Source organism: Fundulus heteroclitus, chromosome 19, assembly GCF_011125445.2.
Source record: "Fundulus heteroclitus isolate FHET01 chromosome 19, MU-UCD_Fhet_4.1, whole genome shotgun sequence".
In the NCBI taxonomy this organism is placed as follows: domain Eukaryota; kingdom Metazoa; phylum Chordata; class Actinopteri; order Cyprinodontiformes; family Fundulidae; genus Fundulus; species Fundulus heteroclitus.
This window is the reverse complement of record NC_046379.1, coordinates 26004633-26024643: the sequence shown is the minus strand read 5'-3', so window position 1 is coordinate 26024643 and position 20011 is coordinate 26004633. Positions and strand designations below refer to the sequence as shown.

The window sequence follows — 20011 nt, the reverse complement described above, 5'->3', positions numbered from 1 at the left end:
ATGCCTGCACCTTGACTAAATCTGTACAGGGTTCAGTCTAATGTCCGTGGTTTGCATTTCAACTCTAAGTCAATAGAAGTTGTGCCTAAACCCCTCGCTCTGACCTCCGTAATATGGGAGCCACTTGTAGCGTTTTCCCTGGAAGTCAGTCCCGTCAAACTGGGAACACTGCTCTTCCCGAAAATCCCTGGATCCCTCTGGACAGTCCTGATGGAACAACGGAGGGAGAAAAGAGACGCTGGAAGTTAGTCATCCAGAAAAAATTAGTGGTTTAAATAATATGATATTTATCGGCAAGATAAACAAATAATGTCTCTAGCTTATTCCATTGAAACAATACTCTAAGGTCAGTGTGCAAAAGTCGTGAATTACTGAACCAAAGGCTTTCAGATATGAAAAACGGAACTCCTTTGAGTTGTCTTTGTTCACCTGGATGTTGCAGATGCGATAAGACTTGTCTGGTCCCACGCAGTTATGTCCACCGTCTGTCCTGTGTGCAAAAATAAATAAAGGATGATCATTGGATAGTTAGGAAATGTTTAGCTCAATTTATACCAACTCCACTGTTGGATTCAAACAGTCTCTGCAGCATCTGATCTGAACTATAAGACAGCACATCCTATCATCTGAACATAATGATGGGAATGAATATAGGCAATGTTAGCATTTTAATAAATCTTTAAAATAAAAAAAAAAGTATGCACAAAATAGCTTTTTCATGTTGATGAAATGTAGCAGAGCACCGCCACACTTTAGATCCATATGCATTGTGGAACACTGAGAAATTCTGAAGGTCATCTTAATTTAAAATACATTTTTGTTTGGCCTATACCTGAGTTCAAAACAGCAGATATACACAAACGCATAGAACAATATACCTTTACTCCTGAATGCCAACTGCCTTAAAGATCAACAGCTTGTAAAATGAACCTGCTGCTACACGGTTTCTCTCCTTAGACCTCGGTGGTCACAGGTTTTTCTGCATTCGCCCAAACAGGCCTTCTGGTTCTCCTTCAACCAGCAAACCCTGCAGCGCGCATTCAAATGCGCAACTCAAGATAAGATCCAATTTCTTGTCCGTGTCCTGTTTTTTTTAAACATGGTAGGTTCGTGTCAGGCCATTTACACCGACAAAAATACTGTATATACAGTGCCTTGCAAAAACACACACACACATCTTTTGAACATTTCCACCTGGAGGGGAGGTGAGGAGAAAGTCTTTGTTGAAGAAAACCTGCAGTTTGCCATAAGATGGTTCTCTGGTCGCATTGGACCAAAATGTGTTTGTTTTTTTTTGTGTTTGTTTTTTTGCATACAAGGAATGTGCTATGTCTGGATGAAAACTAACAATGCATGTCTCCCTATACACACCAGTGAGGAGACATAATAGTAGGCATCTTTAAAGCAGTCACAGAACATACAGCCCCAAGGTTCTCACAGGCTAATTAATGCAAGTTACATTTTCAATCTTTGCTGCCTAGATTTTGGTAGAGTCTTCTTATTTATCGCTCTGAGCCAAACCAGTTAAAGACTAGCTGCAGAGGCTGCATAAAAGTACAGCTCAATTACTCTGCAAGAGGAGAAATATCTAGTTTCAGCTCTAAATATCATCTCCAAGCCCTCCATTCCCACTTCGCAGTGATTGCAGGATTAGGCCCCCTTTAAAAAAAAAGAGGGAAAAAAGTAAAAAGGTACCAGCCCTCAGGCTGGCAGAAGCAACGCACGCTCCTGTCAGCCTGCCAGATCCGAGACTACAACACGTCGGAACAACCTTTCCGAACAACCTTTCACTAAAGAATGCAAAGTCCGACATGTGCGGCTCAAACGAGGCTTTCACTTTAACATGATAGATGGACCAAATGTGGAGAAAAAGTTCAGGGTCTGTCTTCAAGAGACTCCTCATACGCATCTCCTTTCACAGACAGAGTAACTCAGTTTAAAAAGTCCTCCAGTTGGAGGCAATTTCCTTCTAAAATGAACATATGGCAAAATAGGAGTCTCTGTAAAGTACATAATGATTCAACAAGTCCAATCACTGTGTTTAAAGGAGTGATTCAGCCGAACCTGGGAGACAAGATATGGCAGGGTTGAGTCACGACGGGAGCAATGGGCTGGGCATCTCCCTGTTTGTTATGATCACCGAGGTATAGCGGGGAATCACTCACTTCTAGACGGTCTGACTCACTGACTGACTGACTGCACGGACATGTTGGGAAGCAGCAAAATTGTTGGTTTTATCAAATTCCCGTAAAGCCATTGCTCAACCGAGACGCATCGACACTCTGATAGCCCATCGGCGAGGCTCACAGCGGTGACAGGCCGACACAAACTAGCATGTAACTCTGAACGGGAAAGTAAAGGACATACATTGAGATTTTTTATTTTTAATATTTCTCACAAACAAACGTCTGAATAGCGTGACGTACATCTGTGTCCCTGCTGAGTCAGAGCTTTGAAGAACCATCTTTCACCGCCATTACAGCCGCAAGACTGAAATACACCGAGAGACGGACATCTTTGCCCGTTTTTGTTTGCACCCCAGCTCAGGCTCTGATAGGCCGGAGAGCATCAGTGAACATTATTCTCAAGCCTTTCCAAAGCTTCTCAGTGAGATTAAGTTCTGAGCTTGGACTGGGCCATTCTAGCACAGATATCCTTTGACCCAAGGTATTCAGTTGTAGCTCTGGTTGTATGTTGAGGGCTGTTGTCCAAGTTTTCTGTCGCTGCTGATGAAAAGCATACCTTCATCCATTCTTCCCCATGCTGATGGTGACTACAACGACGGCTTTTTCCTGCCCTCTTTTCTATAAAGGTTAGATTTGTGCTGGGCATGGATACACAATACCCTGATACACAATAGTGTGACAGGAGGGCAAGGATCTAAATATCCACTGAAATGCTGAGGAGGGGAACGCATGGTGAATAAAACACGATCTGAATCACATCATGAATCCAGGTGCCTTTGATGATGACGTGAGACAATGTGCCAGTTGAATTCCAGAAGCGACAGCTGAGAAAATAACGCTCACAAAGGTATCTGACAACAGCATGAACCGATGTGCCAAACTGCATCTTGTTGCACGTAGATGGAGAGGCAGCAGGGTGGGAAACAATTAAAAAGCAGACCTAAAATTATCAAGGATACCGTAAAACCCTGAAACAACCCATTCATGAGGAAGATTGTGCAAGTCAAAAGTGCAGATGGCGACGCCCAACTGATCCTTTTCAGGAGCCAACACCCAACCCAGAAAATCACCTTTGCTGCGTTCATATCACCCTTTCACCGTTATCATACAGACTATTCTTCTTAACGTCCCTTTAGCGCACAGGAGGGGGAAAAAAACAATGTTTAAATGATCAGGGCACCTGAATACACTGTATGTGTTCCAGTCTGAAGAGAGCCTGACTGTTAGAGTGAGCAGTGTGGGACTTTATCAACAGTGAGATGATAAACAGTGCATGTGAGTGCATGCGAAATGGAGAAATGCAAGACGCACCTCTGAGTGATGCAGCGTCTTGTTCTGGTGGTGACACCGCCGGCACAGCTGCGACTGCACTCGCCGTAAGGACCCCATGAGTCCCAGTAATCCACACTGGGCACCTGGACGCACAGAAAGGCAGTAAGGTTTCACCTATTAGTAGTTATATATGGGAATCAGCATATAAACTGTTGTCTTTTAATTGCAGGACTAATTATATCCATCACAGAGAAATTAATGTTCATTTACAACCTCAAAATTTTAGATTAGAGACCAATACAAAGTATTGCATACCTGTGAAGCGGAAGGAAAGCAATGTGCCCACGATTTCAACAGTTCTTTACCAATACAAATCTGAAAAGTGCGGTGTGCATCCGTATTCAGCCTGCCCTGTGTCAAGGCTTTGTTGAACCCTATTTTGCTGCACATCATCATGTCTGTTTAGGGTCTTTGAACTGACAAGACTAACCCAAGACTTTTGCTGCCTACATATAACAGGTTTGCTTCCAAGGTTTCCCTGTATTCGCCTCCATCCATCTTCCCATCAGTTCTGACCAGTTTTCCTGTCCCTGATGAAGAAAAGCTTCTCTGCTTTGGGATTCTCCCTCCTGAGCTGTGGCTCTCTGCAGCTCCTCCAGAGTTACAATGGGGTTCCTCTTCTCAGCTTTCTCCCTGACCTGTCTGCTGCGTTCCCCGGTCTTCTGGTGCTGCTTCTCTAACAAACCTCTGAGCCCTACTGGCTAGGTAACCTCATAAGGAAATGAATCGCGCTGGATTGTATTTAGGGGTGTCAGAGTGAAGGGAACCGCATAAATAAAGCAAACATAGGAATATATTATATTTTATTATATTATATTCCTTATAATATATTATAAGGAATATATTATATTCCTTACCTTCCACTTGGCAAGATATGCTCTACTTTGCAATGATTTGTTGCACAAAATCCTTAAATATCCACTGAAGTTTAAAGGTCATGTGACAAAATGTGAACAATTAAAAGGGCTAAGTACACTTTTGAACAAGATATTTTAATACAATACCAAGGCTTGGGCCTTTTTTGGGTTAAAAAATATTTAGAAATGTAACAAAGGAAAGAGGGCTTTAAAGAGAGACAGGCGTCTTGACTTTGGACAAATATATACTTTGGTTGCGAGCTTTTTTGGTCTATCTGTACCTTTATTTATAGCAAAAATACGTTTACCATGAATGCAGGAGCCAGAAGCAGCTGCAGGATCACCAGAAGAAAGAGCATCTTCACTAAATCCTGTAAAAAAAAAAAAAAAAAACAAGGCAAAACACAAAAGATTTCAAGTTACTTATTGTGGACTGTCAGCCCCAGACATTGATGTAATAAATCAGTGTCTGGTTTATACACACAAATAGAAACCAAGGGCAGAGAGAGGCGAGGTCCTTGTCTGGAACTGTTTTGGCTGACAGTGCACACCAGTCATGTTGCCCGCAAGCGCTTCCCCAAACCTTTCCAAATGAATAAATATGTTTGTGCGGCATTGATGTGAGAGCTTTGATCATGGAGTTGAAAGCTTCACCTGCAACCAAACCTCTGAAATCGAATCAATTACTATGCCATGCTTGTCCACTCAGTTTGGATATGGAAAAAAAATCTTAAATTTTACTTCCTCTTTTGCAGTTCAGAGGTGTAAAAACAATCTGCCGATGACTCAATAAAATAATTTAAAAAAATAAACAGACATTTGATGGTAAAATTTATACTTTTGGGGGGCTAACAGTCAAAAAAATGGACCCTTTAACTTTAGAAATAGGTGCTGAAACTGTTTCATTACAGAATTCATTTTAACAGCAAATTCTATTTCACAATTTTATTATCTGTAATCATTTTAGGCTTGAGTCTAGTTTTAGTTGACTAAATTTGGTTGCCTAAAATATAAATCCATGGAGGAATTTCTTAGTGTCTCCATTAAATTTAAGGAAACTCCTCTCCTCACGCCTTGGTGGAATATTCATCCTAGAATGGAACTAGATTCTCCTTTTCGACGAAACTTAAGCAAACCTAAATAAGACATATATTGTACGCAAAGATTAAGTCTCACTAGCTATTTTTCAAACTCACATCAAAATGAGATCTGATAGGATTTCATGTCCTCCCAATATTTTCATCTCATTTTTATAGACACTGGGAAAGAAAGCTGCCAGTTTTCCGTCCCTTCTGCTTGGGATGCTCTCCAAACTGAGCTGAAACGATCAGAACTGCTTTCACTGAAACCTTTCAGCTCTATTTTAAGAAACCAACAACGGAAATCCTTCAAACAGCAATTGTGTTTCAAATCTTAAATTGGTAAGCTTGAAATTTTTATCAGGTTAAATAAAGGTTTAACATTAATATTGTTTTGATCAATCTGTACAAGTATTTGCTGTCATTACAGAGATCCGCACTTTGAATTTGAATGACGTAGACATCTTAAACAGCACTTAAGCTCACCCCATGTGGAGCAGGATAATGAAGCCATATATTATCTGTTCTTTCTTACTCTACTGAAGTGACTAGCTGAATAAAACACTTCACCTTTGTTGCAATAGGAAGATCTGTTTGTTTATCCTTGGCTAAACAGAGAGCTTCCTGCCTCTCCTCAGATAAAGAATGAGGGTCAACTGAGGCCACCGAACCCCATCGGACCCACAAGCCGTGACCACCAAATGCCCCCGCTGAGGACAGATACCCCTCTGTGAACATGCAAGAAGTCCAGAGGATGGGTGATCCAAGTCCAGATTATTTCAAGGAGTCCCTCTGTCTCAAGCACATTATAAGGGGCCAGTATTGGGTAACTTGATGCTACAATTAGTCCTGACAGGCCGTTTGAGACTCTTTGTGGACCGACATCAAGGAGCATAAAGTTTAAATAATTGACACGTAATGTAAATACCTACTTATTAATCTATTGGCCATGTACCTATCATTAAAACCAACGTTTGGGGGCACCACTACCAAAAGTCCCCTGCAAAACAATTTTATCAGCGCATGATCATTTAATTTACAGTCAACTTTTAATAATAAACTTGGCATCAACATAACAAAAAGATCCTCAGCATCACAAAGTCTGCACCTCACATCTGTTATCACACTACATCATGATCCACAATGTGCCACAACAATAAAGGTCATTTAAAACAATTAGTTGCATTTTGACGCCTGAAAACTGGATTTAGGACTGTCCCTTTAAACTCACTTGGAAGCACTGATTGGCTGCAACGATGAATCAGTCAAATTTCCTGTAAGGTTCATGTGTCATCGGTGCACCAGCTCATAAAGCCCTCAGGTCATTACCTGCCTTCATCAGACTAAATTAGCTATTATCCTGCTCCTCAGTCAGCAGGGCAAGCAGGGTCTTGTTGTACCCTGTGTACCAGGTGGGAAGCCTGAATCTGGACAAATAATAGAAATCTTTATTGATAGATCTTTTATTGAATTAGGCTAAATATCTGTCGCCCTTAAATGTCACCAAGGCTCCGTTTCACTAGAATTCATGTTTTTGAGAGAAAACAACATTGACTGAGATGTCTCACACTCAAGAATATATGTAAAAGGTTTTGGATTAAAAGGAGAAAAATTACTCACCCTGCTCAGTGGCTTTTGAATGTGATGTCTTCACCCCTGGATGGACGCAGCTCAGCTGACAGCAGAGGACTGGCTCAACGTGTCCGTAAAGAGTCGCAGTGTCCTGGATATGTGAGCAGGAGCTGTCTGTCTGGAAACCCCTGTCTGTCTCTCTCTCTCTTTCTTTCTCTCTCTCTCTCTGTATGTGCGTTCCAACAGGAAACCAACAGGCAGAGGAGAAAGTGTTGCTGGTCGAAGATCCTGTGTGGCGTCTGCTCCGCGCCTTTTAACCAGCAACCCTTTCAGCCCAATTACAGCCCCTCCTGACAGACACGGGGACGTTTCACGCCCATCATGTAATTTCAGACTGCACAAATAACAGTGCGAGCTTTCGTTTTGTGTTAGCCTCTCCATAGCCAGAGACACAGAGGAAGGTTTTGGGAAACGTTTGTGCATTGAATAGGAGTTATGTAATAGCAGGGCAATCATGCGATGCCATATGGGTCTAATGTTAAGGCTGAGTTACAGTTTTAGCCACAAATGGGTCCCACATGTTACCTTTGCCTTGCAGCTTGGAGCAGTTTCCACCTTGGTGTCATTTTTATTTTTACTCCTAACATCATTAATAAAAGTTTTAATAAACATTCTGAGAAGTACAGCTTTTAGTTTATTTTTAAACCCAAGTGAAGTTTTTGGGACAGATGTTGGGCGTTTTTAACCAAACACTGGGTCAAAAATGGGTTTTATGGGAGACAGAAGGGAGCCATTGGAACTAGAGAAACTCTTCTGCTGGATGAAAAAAGAAATGACAGGTCAGAAAAATTATGTTGCATAATGTTATTGTCAATGGCTTGTGTTAAATACTTTAGTTAAAATGTTTGCTCACTTAAGCTAACATTAGCATTTTACCTAATAAATAAATAGCGCAAGCTGGTGCTAACAACTGTTATCGTTCATACTTTGACCAAAGAATTAACAGTAAAGTCATTACTGTCAAGGTAAATTAATCCATTCCTGGATCAATTCCTTTGTACAAAATTATTTCTCAATAATAGCCTTATTAGACATGATAGCGTATTACCCACACGGTGGCATATAAAACTATTTGGCCCTTACAATTTCTTCTGTCCCCTTTCAGTGCAACACATATAGAATGGTACATCACACCCTTGCGTGTCCTGAATGAAGACGCCTCTAATCACGCCTTTAAGATTGTTACATACTCTGCAGGAAGTGAGAAACTTGTTCAGCTGCAAGAACGAAATGATATCCACCTGCAGTTAAACACACCTGTCATCACAACATCGTCCAGTTCCTACGCTCTTCACCTCACTAACAGCACCTCTCTATTCATTCAGGCTAACTAGGTGTTTCTAGATAGCTCTGTATTTGAAAAATCTTAAAGCTAGTTTATTTATCTCTTTTTGGGTTTAGCAACTGCTGCCTCTGAGGGTCCGCCCATGGAGTGCCAATGTCTGTTTTGTTTTTTTTATTTTGAACACAGATTTTTTTTGTCTCATCATGATATTAGCAAATACGGCATGGCAAAAGTCTTCAGTTCAACCCTGTCCCCAGGGTGTGGCTTCTTACGCGACAAGGGCCAACACAAGGTTTATCCAATGTGTCTTTGTGTTGTCCATACCAGAAGAGTATTGACTGAGTATGAGGCGTGTGCATATTGTCGCCTGCTTCAGCGTTCCACCTAGGAAATGTGGGTCAAGTTCATTGAGAAAGTGCTGGGATAGACTATTATCTCAAAAAGTGACCCCCTGCTCAGAGTCAAGGCACCCAGTACCATCAGAGTTTCGTCACATATTGCTGGGCCAACTATATGGATTCCATGAAGGGGTTAACTAAGTAGCAACACTTGAAGGATGCCATCCATGGCAACCACAAGTTCAAGAATCAAGAATCTTTATTGTGATTATGTGTTTCCTTAATGACATTTTTGATGAGTCAAACACCGTCTAAGAACACACACAGATCACACATAACACACACACAGAACAAGACGCTATCATTCCAAACCTTTTTTTTCCCCTTAAATCGGTTGACTGCACTGACCAACAACACTTCACGATAAACCTAATGTCCGGGAGAGGTCAGAGGAAATGTGAAGACCAAGAAATTTTATGCTGTCCACATACTTCACCACCTCCTCTGTATGCAGAGATGAGCATGTTCAGTCTTCCTGGAGCTCCTGTAGTCCAGGATCTCCTTGGTCTTATTGGTGTTCAAGATTGGGTTGTTCACCACTGTGTCAGATTGTGCACCTCCTCTCTCTAGAGGGTCTCATCGTTGTTGGATATGAGACCCACCACGGAGATGTCCACAAACTTCACAACCACGTTTGTAGGGCGGACAGCAGAGCTGACGTGGGTGAAAAGGGTAAAGACAGCAGGGCTGAGGACACAACGCTGCAGCGGATGTCCAACAATAATATTCTAACATACGCCAACAAGACAGCATCCTCTGTGGAGCGATTCTCCCTGTAACCGTACAGCAGGTTGTCCAGGCCAGAAGGGATGGTGTCATTGATGTATTTCAAGAGGATCCTTCATGATGACAGCGGTCAGATTATTAGGATGGTAATCGTTGAAGCAGGTGATGGTTGTTTACTGGGCAAAAGCACAATGATGGAGGACTTCAGACAGGCAGAGACTATGGAGAGCTGCAGGGAGAGGTTAAAGATGTCCAGAAAAAACCCTGCAAGTCGGTCAGCACAGGATTTTAGCATCAAACCTGACACCATGTCTGGGCCTGCAGCCTTGTTGATATTGGTGAAGCTGACGCTGCACCTCTAGCTGAGGAAAATCTTCAGGCCTTCTGCTGCTTGGAGACTCGAAACGTTGAAGGTGTCAGGGAGAGATGGGTCATTGCTGAGCTGCTGATCACTGTGTTTATAATCTGTGATGGTCCTGATGCCTCTCCACATGTTACGTGGGTTGCTGCTGCTGAAGTTGTCCTCGATGCGCTGCTTGTGTCTGTGCTTTGCCTTATGGATGCTATTTTCAAGCCCTGCTGTAGGCCAGTCTATCTTCTTCTCTGTATGCTTCAGCAGTGACCGCACTGTGCTGCCTATCCATGGTTTCTGGTTAGGAAACATTCTGATTGTCTTTGTGGGTGGGACAGCATCAGTGCAAAAAGTGAATATAGGACAGCACAGTTGATGTGTATTCCTCCAGATCAGCGCCCTCTTTAAACAGCCCCAGTTTAGAAATAGGTCAAAATCAGTTAGAACCTATTACTAAACCAGGATTTATTCTGGGCTGAATATTAACAAAACCAGCAATAAATTAGCAGTTAGAAGGACACCATCGTCCGTCACCCTTTGAGACAATTCCACCCAATTGATTCACTGTTGCTAATCAAAATGCAGTGTTATTGAAGCTAACGTGATTTTTGAAGTGTACTCAATCTTGTCAGCAACCAAACAGAATTTTTAGTCAAGCTTTGAGAAACTGATGTCTGGTTATAAATATACATAGCCAGACCTAAACCTTTGCTCTATGGTACAATGTTTGGCCAAAACCGTGGCGTTGGGTTTTGGCCGCGGTGTCGGGGATGTTGTTGTCCAGCCGGTCCGTGAAGCTATCTATCTTACGTGAGGCGATCCTTGAATGTTTGTTGTCATCCAGTTTGTTGGCAATTGATCTAATGGTGATCTAATGTTAGCCAGGAAGAGGCGGGACTGGGCTGAGTTAAGCTAGCCTCGTGAGACCATCCTGATCTCGCGAGCTTTCAAGGTTTCACTCGCAGATCAGTCTGGATACTCTCCGTTAAAGAAAATTTGGAGCCGTTCACCAAACGAACGTCCAATCAGCGTTGGCTTTGAGGCGGGTTGAGGTGTGACGCAACCGGAAGCACGACAGTTCAGTCTAAAGAACATTGCGGCTTCAGCCGATGAAACTAGCGTTAGCGTGGCTATCGAGCAAGTTTTATCGGAATTACAGAGTATTTATTTGCTGAGTTAACGAGCCTTTACCTGCAGCAGCAAGAGTAGCTTGGCTTGTGGTTGTGTTTTCGTCGTCGCTCTGTTACGAGCGACGACGAATCTGATTGGTTTATTTGGCCCGTCTATCACCAACATAGGCCAATCAGCTAACCAGTATTTTCGCCCCTTCCCAAAATTACTTCAACGGAAGGTTTCCAGATGGATATGCGGAGCAAATCCATCTGGCGGAGTCAGGTAAGAGTTAAGCTGGACTCTCAGCAGAGAGATGATGATTATTTGCTGAACGTTAACTTAAACATTGATGGTTTCAATGATCGAGACGAAGCACGTTTAGATCAACACATTTCTATACTAGACATGAATAGGCTACAGAAGCGCATCGCATTCACCAAAGAAAAAAAAGACATCATACTTACAACATCTCGTAATTATGAGAAAAGATCTTGATATTATGAAAAAAGATGTTGTGAGATCAGGATCTCATAGATATTATACTTATGAGAAAAGTTAAGGACAGTTATTGCTGACCTAGGCTGGCAGTAAAGGAATCGGATTTGATATGCTTTTATTTCCTCTTCTTAGGTATGAAGCACTGGGAAATATTGAGTTTACTTAATGTGGATGGCATTAAAATTGGAATGTCAACATTGTACAGATAGCTTAATTTACTCTGACTTGGTGGAAGTCTCTCTCTTCCTGCAGGAGCACAATTAAACCAATACGGGACGCTTCAGGGCTATAAATTAATGCAAATGCTCCCTTTCCTGGTGTCTCTTGATTACCAGATGTGGATTCTGTAATGACAACTTTTCTCATAATTACCAGATCAGAATCTGGTAATTATCAGATAAGGTTTCTGTTTTTTTCTTTGGTGAATGCAATGCACTTCCATAATAACCAGAGTAAATGCAAAACATGCTTTTCACACAATGATTTAATTTGTTATGGAAAAAAGCTTAGGATTTTTGGTCCTTACACTCAGCTATGCAGAATGGTTTTAATTCCACTACATTTTAGGGCTTTCTATGATATGAACGGTCACATCACGGTATCATTTAGACTCAGGCCTTGACTAAGCCACTCCAAAAACTTAATTTACAGTGGCGATCTTGAAGTCACTTTGGCAGGTCATCCAGTTCTAGAAAGGTTCTCCACTGTTGCATGTTTTCTCCATTAATGTATATTGCCTGTCGTCGTTTGTTCCCTAGAGTCCTAAAGCCTTAGAAATCCCCATGTAACCACTTTCCACACTGATCGTATCAATGAACTTGTTTGACATCTGATTCTGAATTTCTTTAGATTGGGGTGTGATTAGTTGCCTTGTAAGATCTTTTATCCTACTTGATGTTGTCAGACAGGTTGTGTTAAAGTGTGACAAAATAAAGTATAACAGAGGAACTCTGTTAGGAGGCAAGTATTTTCTGGGGTGGCTGTATGTTGGCCAGACTTAAAATACCAAACAAAATACAGCACAAGTCTGACTGATTTAAACAGAGCCGGACAGTAACGGAGTACATTTACTTGAGTACAGTACTTAAGTAAAATTTTGAGGGATCTGTACGTTACTCGAGTATAATTTTTGGGGAGTACTCATGACTTTACTCAAGTACATCTGAGAGGTAAATATTGTACTCTTTACTCCGCTACATTTCTATCCATAACTGTGAGTAAAAAAAAAAAATCTAAAAAAATAAAATAAAATAAAAAAATCTCGGATGTTGTTTCCCTCTCAAACGTGATTGGATTGTGCAGGCGGCAAGGCGCCACTGATTGGGACAGCCTATCAGCAATCACATTCAGCTTTCCGCCGAAATCAACTCCATGGTCAGATTTATTAGACAAGAGACGAACAATGGATGAAGACGCAGCAGTTCCATCCCGGGAATGTGTCAACCCGTGGCCCCACCTCGCCCGACTATTTCAATTTTCGGAACAATTGAAATGATAGTTTTCGCTTCAAGTGTTTGCTGTGTTTACCCAAACAGAACTTCATCACTGCCTACAAAAATGAAGCCGAGCATTTGGTTTGATGTTCTTTAGTATGCGGTGTGTTTAACACAGTCAGGTTCAAATGTGGGTGCAAAAAAATCCATTCAAACTCTAGCAGAGGTTTGTCAGAGTGTTGCCATTGTGCTACTGCCTTGTGAGAAATGTTAAATAAAGCAACATGGTAAAAAGATTAAATGACTTGGTTTTACTTTCAATTCCTTTTACATTCTCCAATGTATTAACATTAACATTTTTCATAACTCGACGTGTAGGACATTTCTGTACATAAATGTAAGCACTGTGGCAGTCGTAATGCAATATTTAGAAAATGTACTCTTGATACTCAAGTACTTTTAAAAACAAGTACTTCAGTACTTTTACTTAAGTAGACATCTGACTGCAGTACTTTTACTTGTACTTGAGTAAAATTTAGCAAGGTGTATCTGTACTTTTACTCAAGTAATGAAGCTGTGTACTCTGTCCGCCTCTGGATTTAAAGGTGGTCAGGCAATTATTACATTAGGTTAGTGTTTTTGTTGGTGTTTTAAAGGAACCAATAAAAAAGGCTAATCAAAGCCAACTGGGGCATCTGAATCTGTCAGGTCTTGGGGCTATCTGAGGGTTTAAATGGAACTGTGGAATTGCCAGATTATTCAATCGATTTAAAGACATGTTATGCTTCTGGATTTTTCAGAAATAATTGAAAAGGCTGATATAAGGGAACAGAAAACCCAAGCATTCTTATTATAGATATGTTGATGGTCTTCAAAAAAAAACAAGTCAAGACTACATGTAAACAACAAGGAAAAGTGATTATTTTTGGGTTTTAAAGAGGAAACCACATAAGCAAAGCTGTATTTACATATCTGCCAGAATGTTTCCCTTAGAAGAATGTCTTCTCTCATTTTACCAGTGAGGCTTTTTTCACACCTCAATTACCTAAAATTAAGTTTCTGTTGTATGTAGAAAGAAAACAAATACATATTGAGTGTAAAAGTGTGTCTGTCTGGAGACAAATGTCTACGGTTTGTGTAATTTTTCATGCCTGGTATACATTTAAAAACATTTTATTGAAGCAGTAGCAAGCCAACGTGGCCTTTCTGAGACTCTCTGCAGACATCGGTAAACCAAATAAAAAGTGTGGAATTAAAAACTACACCCATAAGAGTCTTTCATTTAACACATTAATTTTGCTTCTGACAGTGCATATTTACATATTTGAATGCAACAAGTTTTAAATGTTCTGCTGTTTGAAGATTTTTTACAGCTGATAGAGATTTTTTACAGATTTTTTTTACTGCTTCTAAACATTAAAAATGCAAATCAAGCATTCTGTTTTATTTCAGTTCTCCAACCTTTTTTATTTAACTGAGGATACATAAATAAAAAGGCCTTATAAGGTCAATAAATGCATCATGTCCTTTAAAGTAATGGGTACTAGTCATAATTTTTTTTATATCTTTTAGGATTTGATCTGCTTTGATTGGATGGACATTTAATGATTCAGGACTTTTTTGATTGACCCATCTTATGGGCTCCAACATGAGTTTTGGGGTATTGTAGAAAGATTAAAAAACATAACCATTCGGGAGGAAAGTAAAGTTCAAAAGTCTGAGGCCATGAATAATAATGAGACACATTTGAAAAGAGTGCTGTGCCTTTGTATTTAGCCGTCCTTTCACTGCAGTTAGCTTCAAGCTGTTTAATTAACTGAGTATCTACTAGCTGTGGACAGCTAGCTTTTTAGCTAGTTCATCTGTAAAATAGATCAAGCAACATCAAACTGGGCAGACTTTTGAGCATCCATAAACAAAATTTTCAAATCTGAAGTCCTTTCTACCAGAGTTCTTCTGTATTTAACTCCATCCATCCCCCCTGTCCCTGTTGAAGAAAAGCATCCCCCCTACACGATTATTTTTTTCTTTTTCTTTTTTGTCAAACTGGAAACCTTAATCCTCTAGTTTCCTTTCCAAAATGGCCAAATCTGTTGAGTGTCAAATAGCTGTCCTGTGGACAGATACTCTCAACTGAGACTTGGACGTCTACCAGAGTTACCATGGCCCTGCTTCTCTGATCAATCCCCTGCTTACTTGGGCTGTTAGTTCAAGTAAACTGGCATGTCTTGGTAGGTCTGCAGTTGTGCCATCCACTTTCCATTTTCAGATGGTGGCTTGAACTTTGCTCTGAAAGATGTTTAAAGCCTGGGATACTGTTTTATAATCTAATGCAGAATTAAGCTTCTCCGCAACTTTATTCCCGACCCGTCCACTCTGTTCTTTGGTCTCCATGAGGCTGTTTGTTCACAGCTGGATTTAGGTTATATATTTACTAATTAGGTAGTGTTTTAACGATATTGGTTGCAATTTATTTTGCTTTGAGCTTTTGAAGTAATGGGGTTAAATGGAACGGCAAAGAAGCTTCCAATTATTCCATAGCGCAATCACTGCCGGCTAAACGTTTTCAAACAAATATACCGTGGACTCCCCATGCGAGAGCACCTGGTGTTTCTGACTGCAATGGAGAACAAATGGATGAGCAATGTAAGTTTTTAAGCACCCAGACACTGCAGATCTACGTTGTTATCTGTGTTTCTGACTGCAAGCACACAGGCTCCCGTATGGGACTGGAACCCATTTCATGCATTGGGAGGTAAAGACCGAGACTAAAAAAGTACAAGTCCAAAAACATCGGTGGTAATTACTTTCACAACTTTATTGAACATAAGAATTCATTTCAAGATTGCATCAACAAAATGTATTATGTTGTGCAAACAACTCACATGAAATCTTGTTTCGAGTTGTACTTTTTTTTAATTGGCTTTCATTTTAGCAGAGGGTGGTTGACCTGAGGTCTCAGACCTCAATATGCTGAAGGTAAAGAGGGATAATCAGGTATTTTTAGTGCTCAGCTCTGCAGGAGACCAAAAATAGATGACCACCCACTTCCAAGTTGGCATTCACTAAAATCTTTACAAGGTTTTGCATCCTATGTTCCAGGAATAGTGTTTTTTTTTTATTACCAAAGCCTAATGAGCACAATGCTTTGGATGTTTGTCTCTGATTTAAATAGAAAACCTTTTTCAACCAAAGTTTACATTTTCCACAACCAGACCTTCTGCTTTGATTTCAGGTCATTAAATCTAGCTGTAGCTTTAAAAAGAGCTCTAAGCCACAGGATTTAGGTTCAAATTACTAAGCAATGCATACATGCTTGCTCTGAGTCAGGGAAGAACACCCTCTATACATTAAGGAAAACAGCTGCACTCAGTTTAGCTTCCTCGGCCATCCAGTCTTTTAAAAATCTTGTGCAACATGGGTTTTTTTTTTCTGTCCTCCTCCTTTAGTTGTTTTCCTCCTGGATGTTGTCTTCATCTGGCCAAGATCACATCCCCTGCCAGTCATGCTTCCAGTGGAGCACGGCGGCCCTCAAAGCTGCCGGCTGAGCTTTTGCGCCTGCCGCTCCTTCGCATTGAAGGCGTACTTCGTGTCCTGCAGCTGTTCTATGATCTCCTTGGCCTCCTTCATCTCCACGGTGAGCTGGTTGTACTTCTCAACCAGCTCCTGGTTCTCCCGCCGGAGCTCCACCACCAGCTGGCTCAGCTCTTCGCTCTGCTTCCCGCAGTGCTGCTTCAGCTGCTCCATCTCCGCGAGAGTCTCCTCCATGCGCTTCACCAGGCTTTCCAGCTTTTCCTTCGACATCTCGGGATCTCTTATTCACCTATGGAGGCGTTGTTGTTGGGTTTTTTTATCGTTTTCACGCAGACTTTCCCCCAGTGTGCTCTGAGGTGTCTGAGCTTGATCCTTGTCTGCAGTGATCGGTAAAATCTAATCCTCGGCGCAGGTTGGCTGCACATCTCATGTGGAACAGACGTCCCTCCCTGCTCAGTAATCCCCTTAGCAGACTTATCCCTGGAAACCTGTAGCGCACATCAGAGTTACACACAGCGACAGCATCTCCCGCCTAAGTCCACCCCATACAGAGGATGAAAGTGATGGACAGATTACCTCGGTTCACTCTAGTCTCAAACAAGCTTAAAGGCCTACAAAGAAATGTGACGTCTACTGAAAAAAATCCCCCTCCTCCCATTGTTTTCATCGACCTCACTTCTTTCACATGTATAGTTTGTATAGGGTAACAAACCGCAGTGTTTGGTGGTCGGGGTTTATATGATGGACCGACACAAAGCAGCGTTAAGGGGGAAAAACATACATATAAAGTATTTTTTTTACGACCTCTTCTGGAATTCCTATTCAAGAGATTGAGTGGCTTGGTCAACATCCCTGTGCCTAAATCTGATTAAAATCTGTGGCTAGATTAGCAAACTGATGTTTAGAGGTGCTAGATGTGCATAGAGGGTGGAGACAAACCCCCAGGAGTTTTGCAGCGGTCACTGAAGTGAAAGGGGTTTCCACAGAGGACTGGCCAAGGGACTGAACACAGATGCACGTCTGACTTTTCGGATTTTTATTTACCAAAAATGTTTACAACCATGCATCATTTCCCTTGTACTTGACAATTATCCACTTCTTTTTGTCGGCCTCTTGGATAACGTCCCAACACAATACAGCAGCGCTTGTTGTAATGCAGGGGCGTCCAGACGTTTTTGTTGTTTCAAATTCTTTTGTCTAGTCTCAGAAATAAGAACCGGACTTGGGTTTGTCTTTGAAAACACTTTTTGTATTTATCCAGTTTTGATAAATGATTTAAAAGGAGATTTTGGTGCGCCAAATTCTGCATTTGAGTAAAAGTCATCGGATAGATGTGGTCTTTTTAACTAGGAAATTAAAGAGTTTGTAAAAAAAAAAAAAAAAAAAAAAAGAGAAGCAGTGTGGCTATGAAAAGATGAATACTTTGTATTGTACTTTTCAATTGTAAGAAGATTTGGCCAGGTCTGTAATATTTTTGCCCTTATTAAAAACAAAAGGTCTCCATCTGCATCAACCACCAAATCCTTCTTAAATTGCAGTTCGGAGGGGCTGCACATGGCCACTAGGCCACACACTGGACATCTTTGTTGTGATGTAAAAACATTCAAGGGATATGACTATGTTTACAAGATACTATGAGATGAAGTGTAAGTATGGGTTTTTTTTAATAATAAGGTTCTGCACATTCATCAACCCGGGAACACTTTCAAAAATATTGTGTGACCCTATCTGAACGAAGGCCCACGACTCCCATCAGCCAATTGGCACCAGGAGATGGAGAGGGAGGAATGTTGGGGTGCCAAATTATCAAGGAATTCCCACAATGTCCCCCATCTTCTGCTTAGCATCAGTAACTGGAGGATGAGCTCTTTGATCATCAGTCACTGCATTTCATAACTATGTGACAACTGTATTATAACCGCCTCCAAGGTGTTAACCTCTGTGCAAAGGAGAAAAAGAAATCCACAAACGAAACAAAATTAAAGCCAAAAAAAATTCACTCACCAGCCACTGGATGAGGCACATCCTGCCAGAGCGAGGTTAGACCCTGTTTTGCCTTGAGATCTCGCTACCTGTGAGGAAAAGTGAGAACGAAGCAGTTCAAAAAGCAAATAAGGCGCAAGGTCATTTAATCGTTTAAAAACAGCATCAGTATTTTAAAACCTACTCTTTGATGTTGTGGGGATATCTTCGTGTTCCAGTTAGAGGACAGGTAGCTGCATTTTTGCACTAGTTGTAGAGGCGGTAGTGAGCAGTCAGAACTAGTGATAATTGCCTCATGGTGGTCTGCAACCCTGGCTTCAGTGTAGAAATCTGCCCTGAGTGGAAAAAGCTTTTTTTAGCAAAATAGTTAATTTGTTTCTGGAAATTAGAAGCTGAGTCCATCAAGAAACCTACGTTGGTCACAGACTGTTGCACTATGGATGTGTCAGAGATTTTGTTAGAGTTGAACATGACAACCTGTTTTCTTTTCACTGAAATGAAGATTTTGAGCCACCCGCACCTGTGTGTCACAGTTTGCTGGAGCTTATCGGCTTCAGGGTTTCGACGGATTATGTGTCAAGAGTTCGTAACCTGTATACCTATGTGGGAACATCAGCCTTTCACCGAAGTTTTCTTTTTCCAAAGTGTTTTTTTTTTATCTGTTTCCATAGAGATGGTTTTGTATGGAAATCCCAGCAGATCAGCAGTTTTTGAAATGCTCAGACTAGTCCATCTCACACAATCAACCAATCGCCTTTGTTTCCCTTCCTGAAGCTTTGAACTTCAGCAAGGCTTGCTGAAGTTCAAAGCTTCAGGAAGGGAAGCTTAGGAATCATACTCTAGATTCCTAAGTGTATGAAGTTTCTGCCATGTAATTGGCTAATGTAGGGATGGGCACTTAGCATTGCGTATTTTGCTGTAGTGTAAAATTTCTTAAAAGCGTTTTGCCTTCTAATGGCTACAAATTCCAATGAGCGGTTGGAATTGTTACTTTTGTACCACTGCTGGTTCCACGAGAACCTCCATAAATAATAAAAAGAGAAACTACGATTAAATAATTGAGTGCAGGAACATGCAGTTACAGCAATAGTTATCCAGAAAAGTACAAAGAACAAAGAAGTTATTATTGAAAGAAGTCATCACAATAAATACTGTTACAAAATGTATCCACTGTTTGCTGATTGCAAGGTCAATGCTTGGTGTTACTATGCAGAATACTAATTGTCTAGGATAGACTGCCTCTGTCTTGTCTAACTGCGGGCCTGCTGTGGGGCATTTAGAAGGGAGGCTAGAATGAAGATATTCAGAGACAGGGCAGACACTGACTGCAGCGGGACTGTGGGGTGCGATTACTTTCCATTCATGTGATCTCTGCTCTGTTCCTCAATAAAAGTGCTGGAACTTCATCACCGCCGTCTCCTTATTCAGTAACTCTGGGAAGTCAGTGATTGATTAGAATTACATCCACAATGAGCTATTAGTCTCAGGGTATGCCAAGGTTTAAAAAATATATATATATATTTTTTTAAATTAAATAAAAAAAATTATCTTTTGAGATTACAGGCACAGTGCCATAAAGCAACAGTCCCGCCCCACCATCACT

General features: G+C 41.1%; 1 protein-coding gene across 1 annotated transcript in view; it reads right to left on the bottom strand.

The window, feature by feature from the left end:
• paplna (papilin a, proteoglycan-like sulfated glycoprotein) overlaps positions 1–7312 on the bottom strand; it is a 28706-nt gene extending 21394 nt beyond the window's left edge. The window contains exons 1-5 of the mRNA XM_036151077.1: positions 7075–7312; positions 4684–4746; positions 3498–3601; positions 430–490; positions 105–207 (exon numbers count right to left, since the gene is read on the bottom strand). Coding sequence (XP_036006970.1) covers positions 105–207; positions 430–490; positions 3498–3601; positions 4684–4734 — 319 coding nt within the window. The 5' untranslated portion in view covers positions 4735–4746; positions 7075–7312. The remainder of the gene's footprint in view (positions 1–104; positions 208–429; positions 491–3497; positions 3602–4683; positions 4747–7074) is intronic.
• Between the last annotated feature and the right edge of the window lie 12699 nt (positions 7313–20011).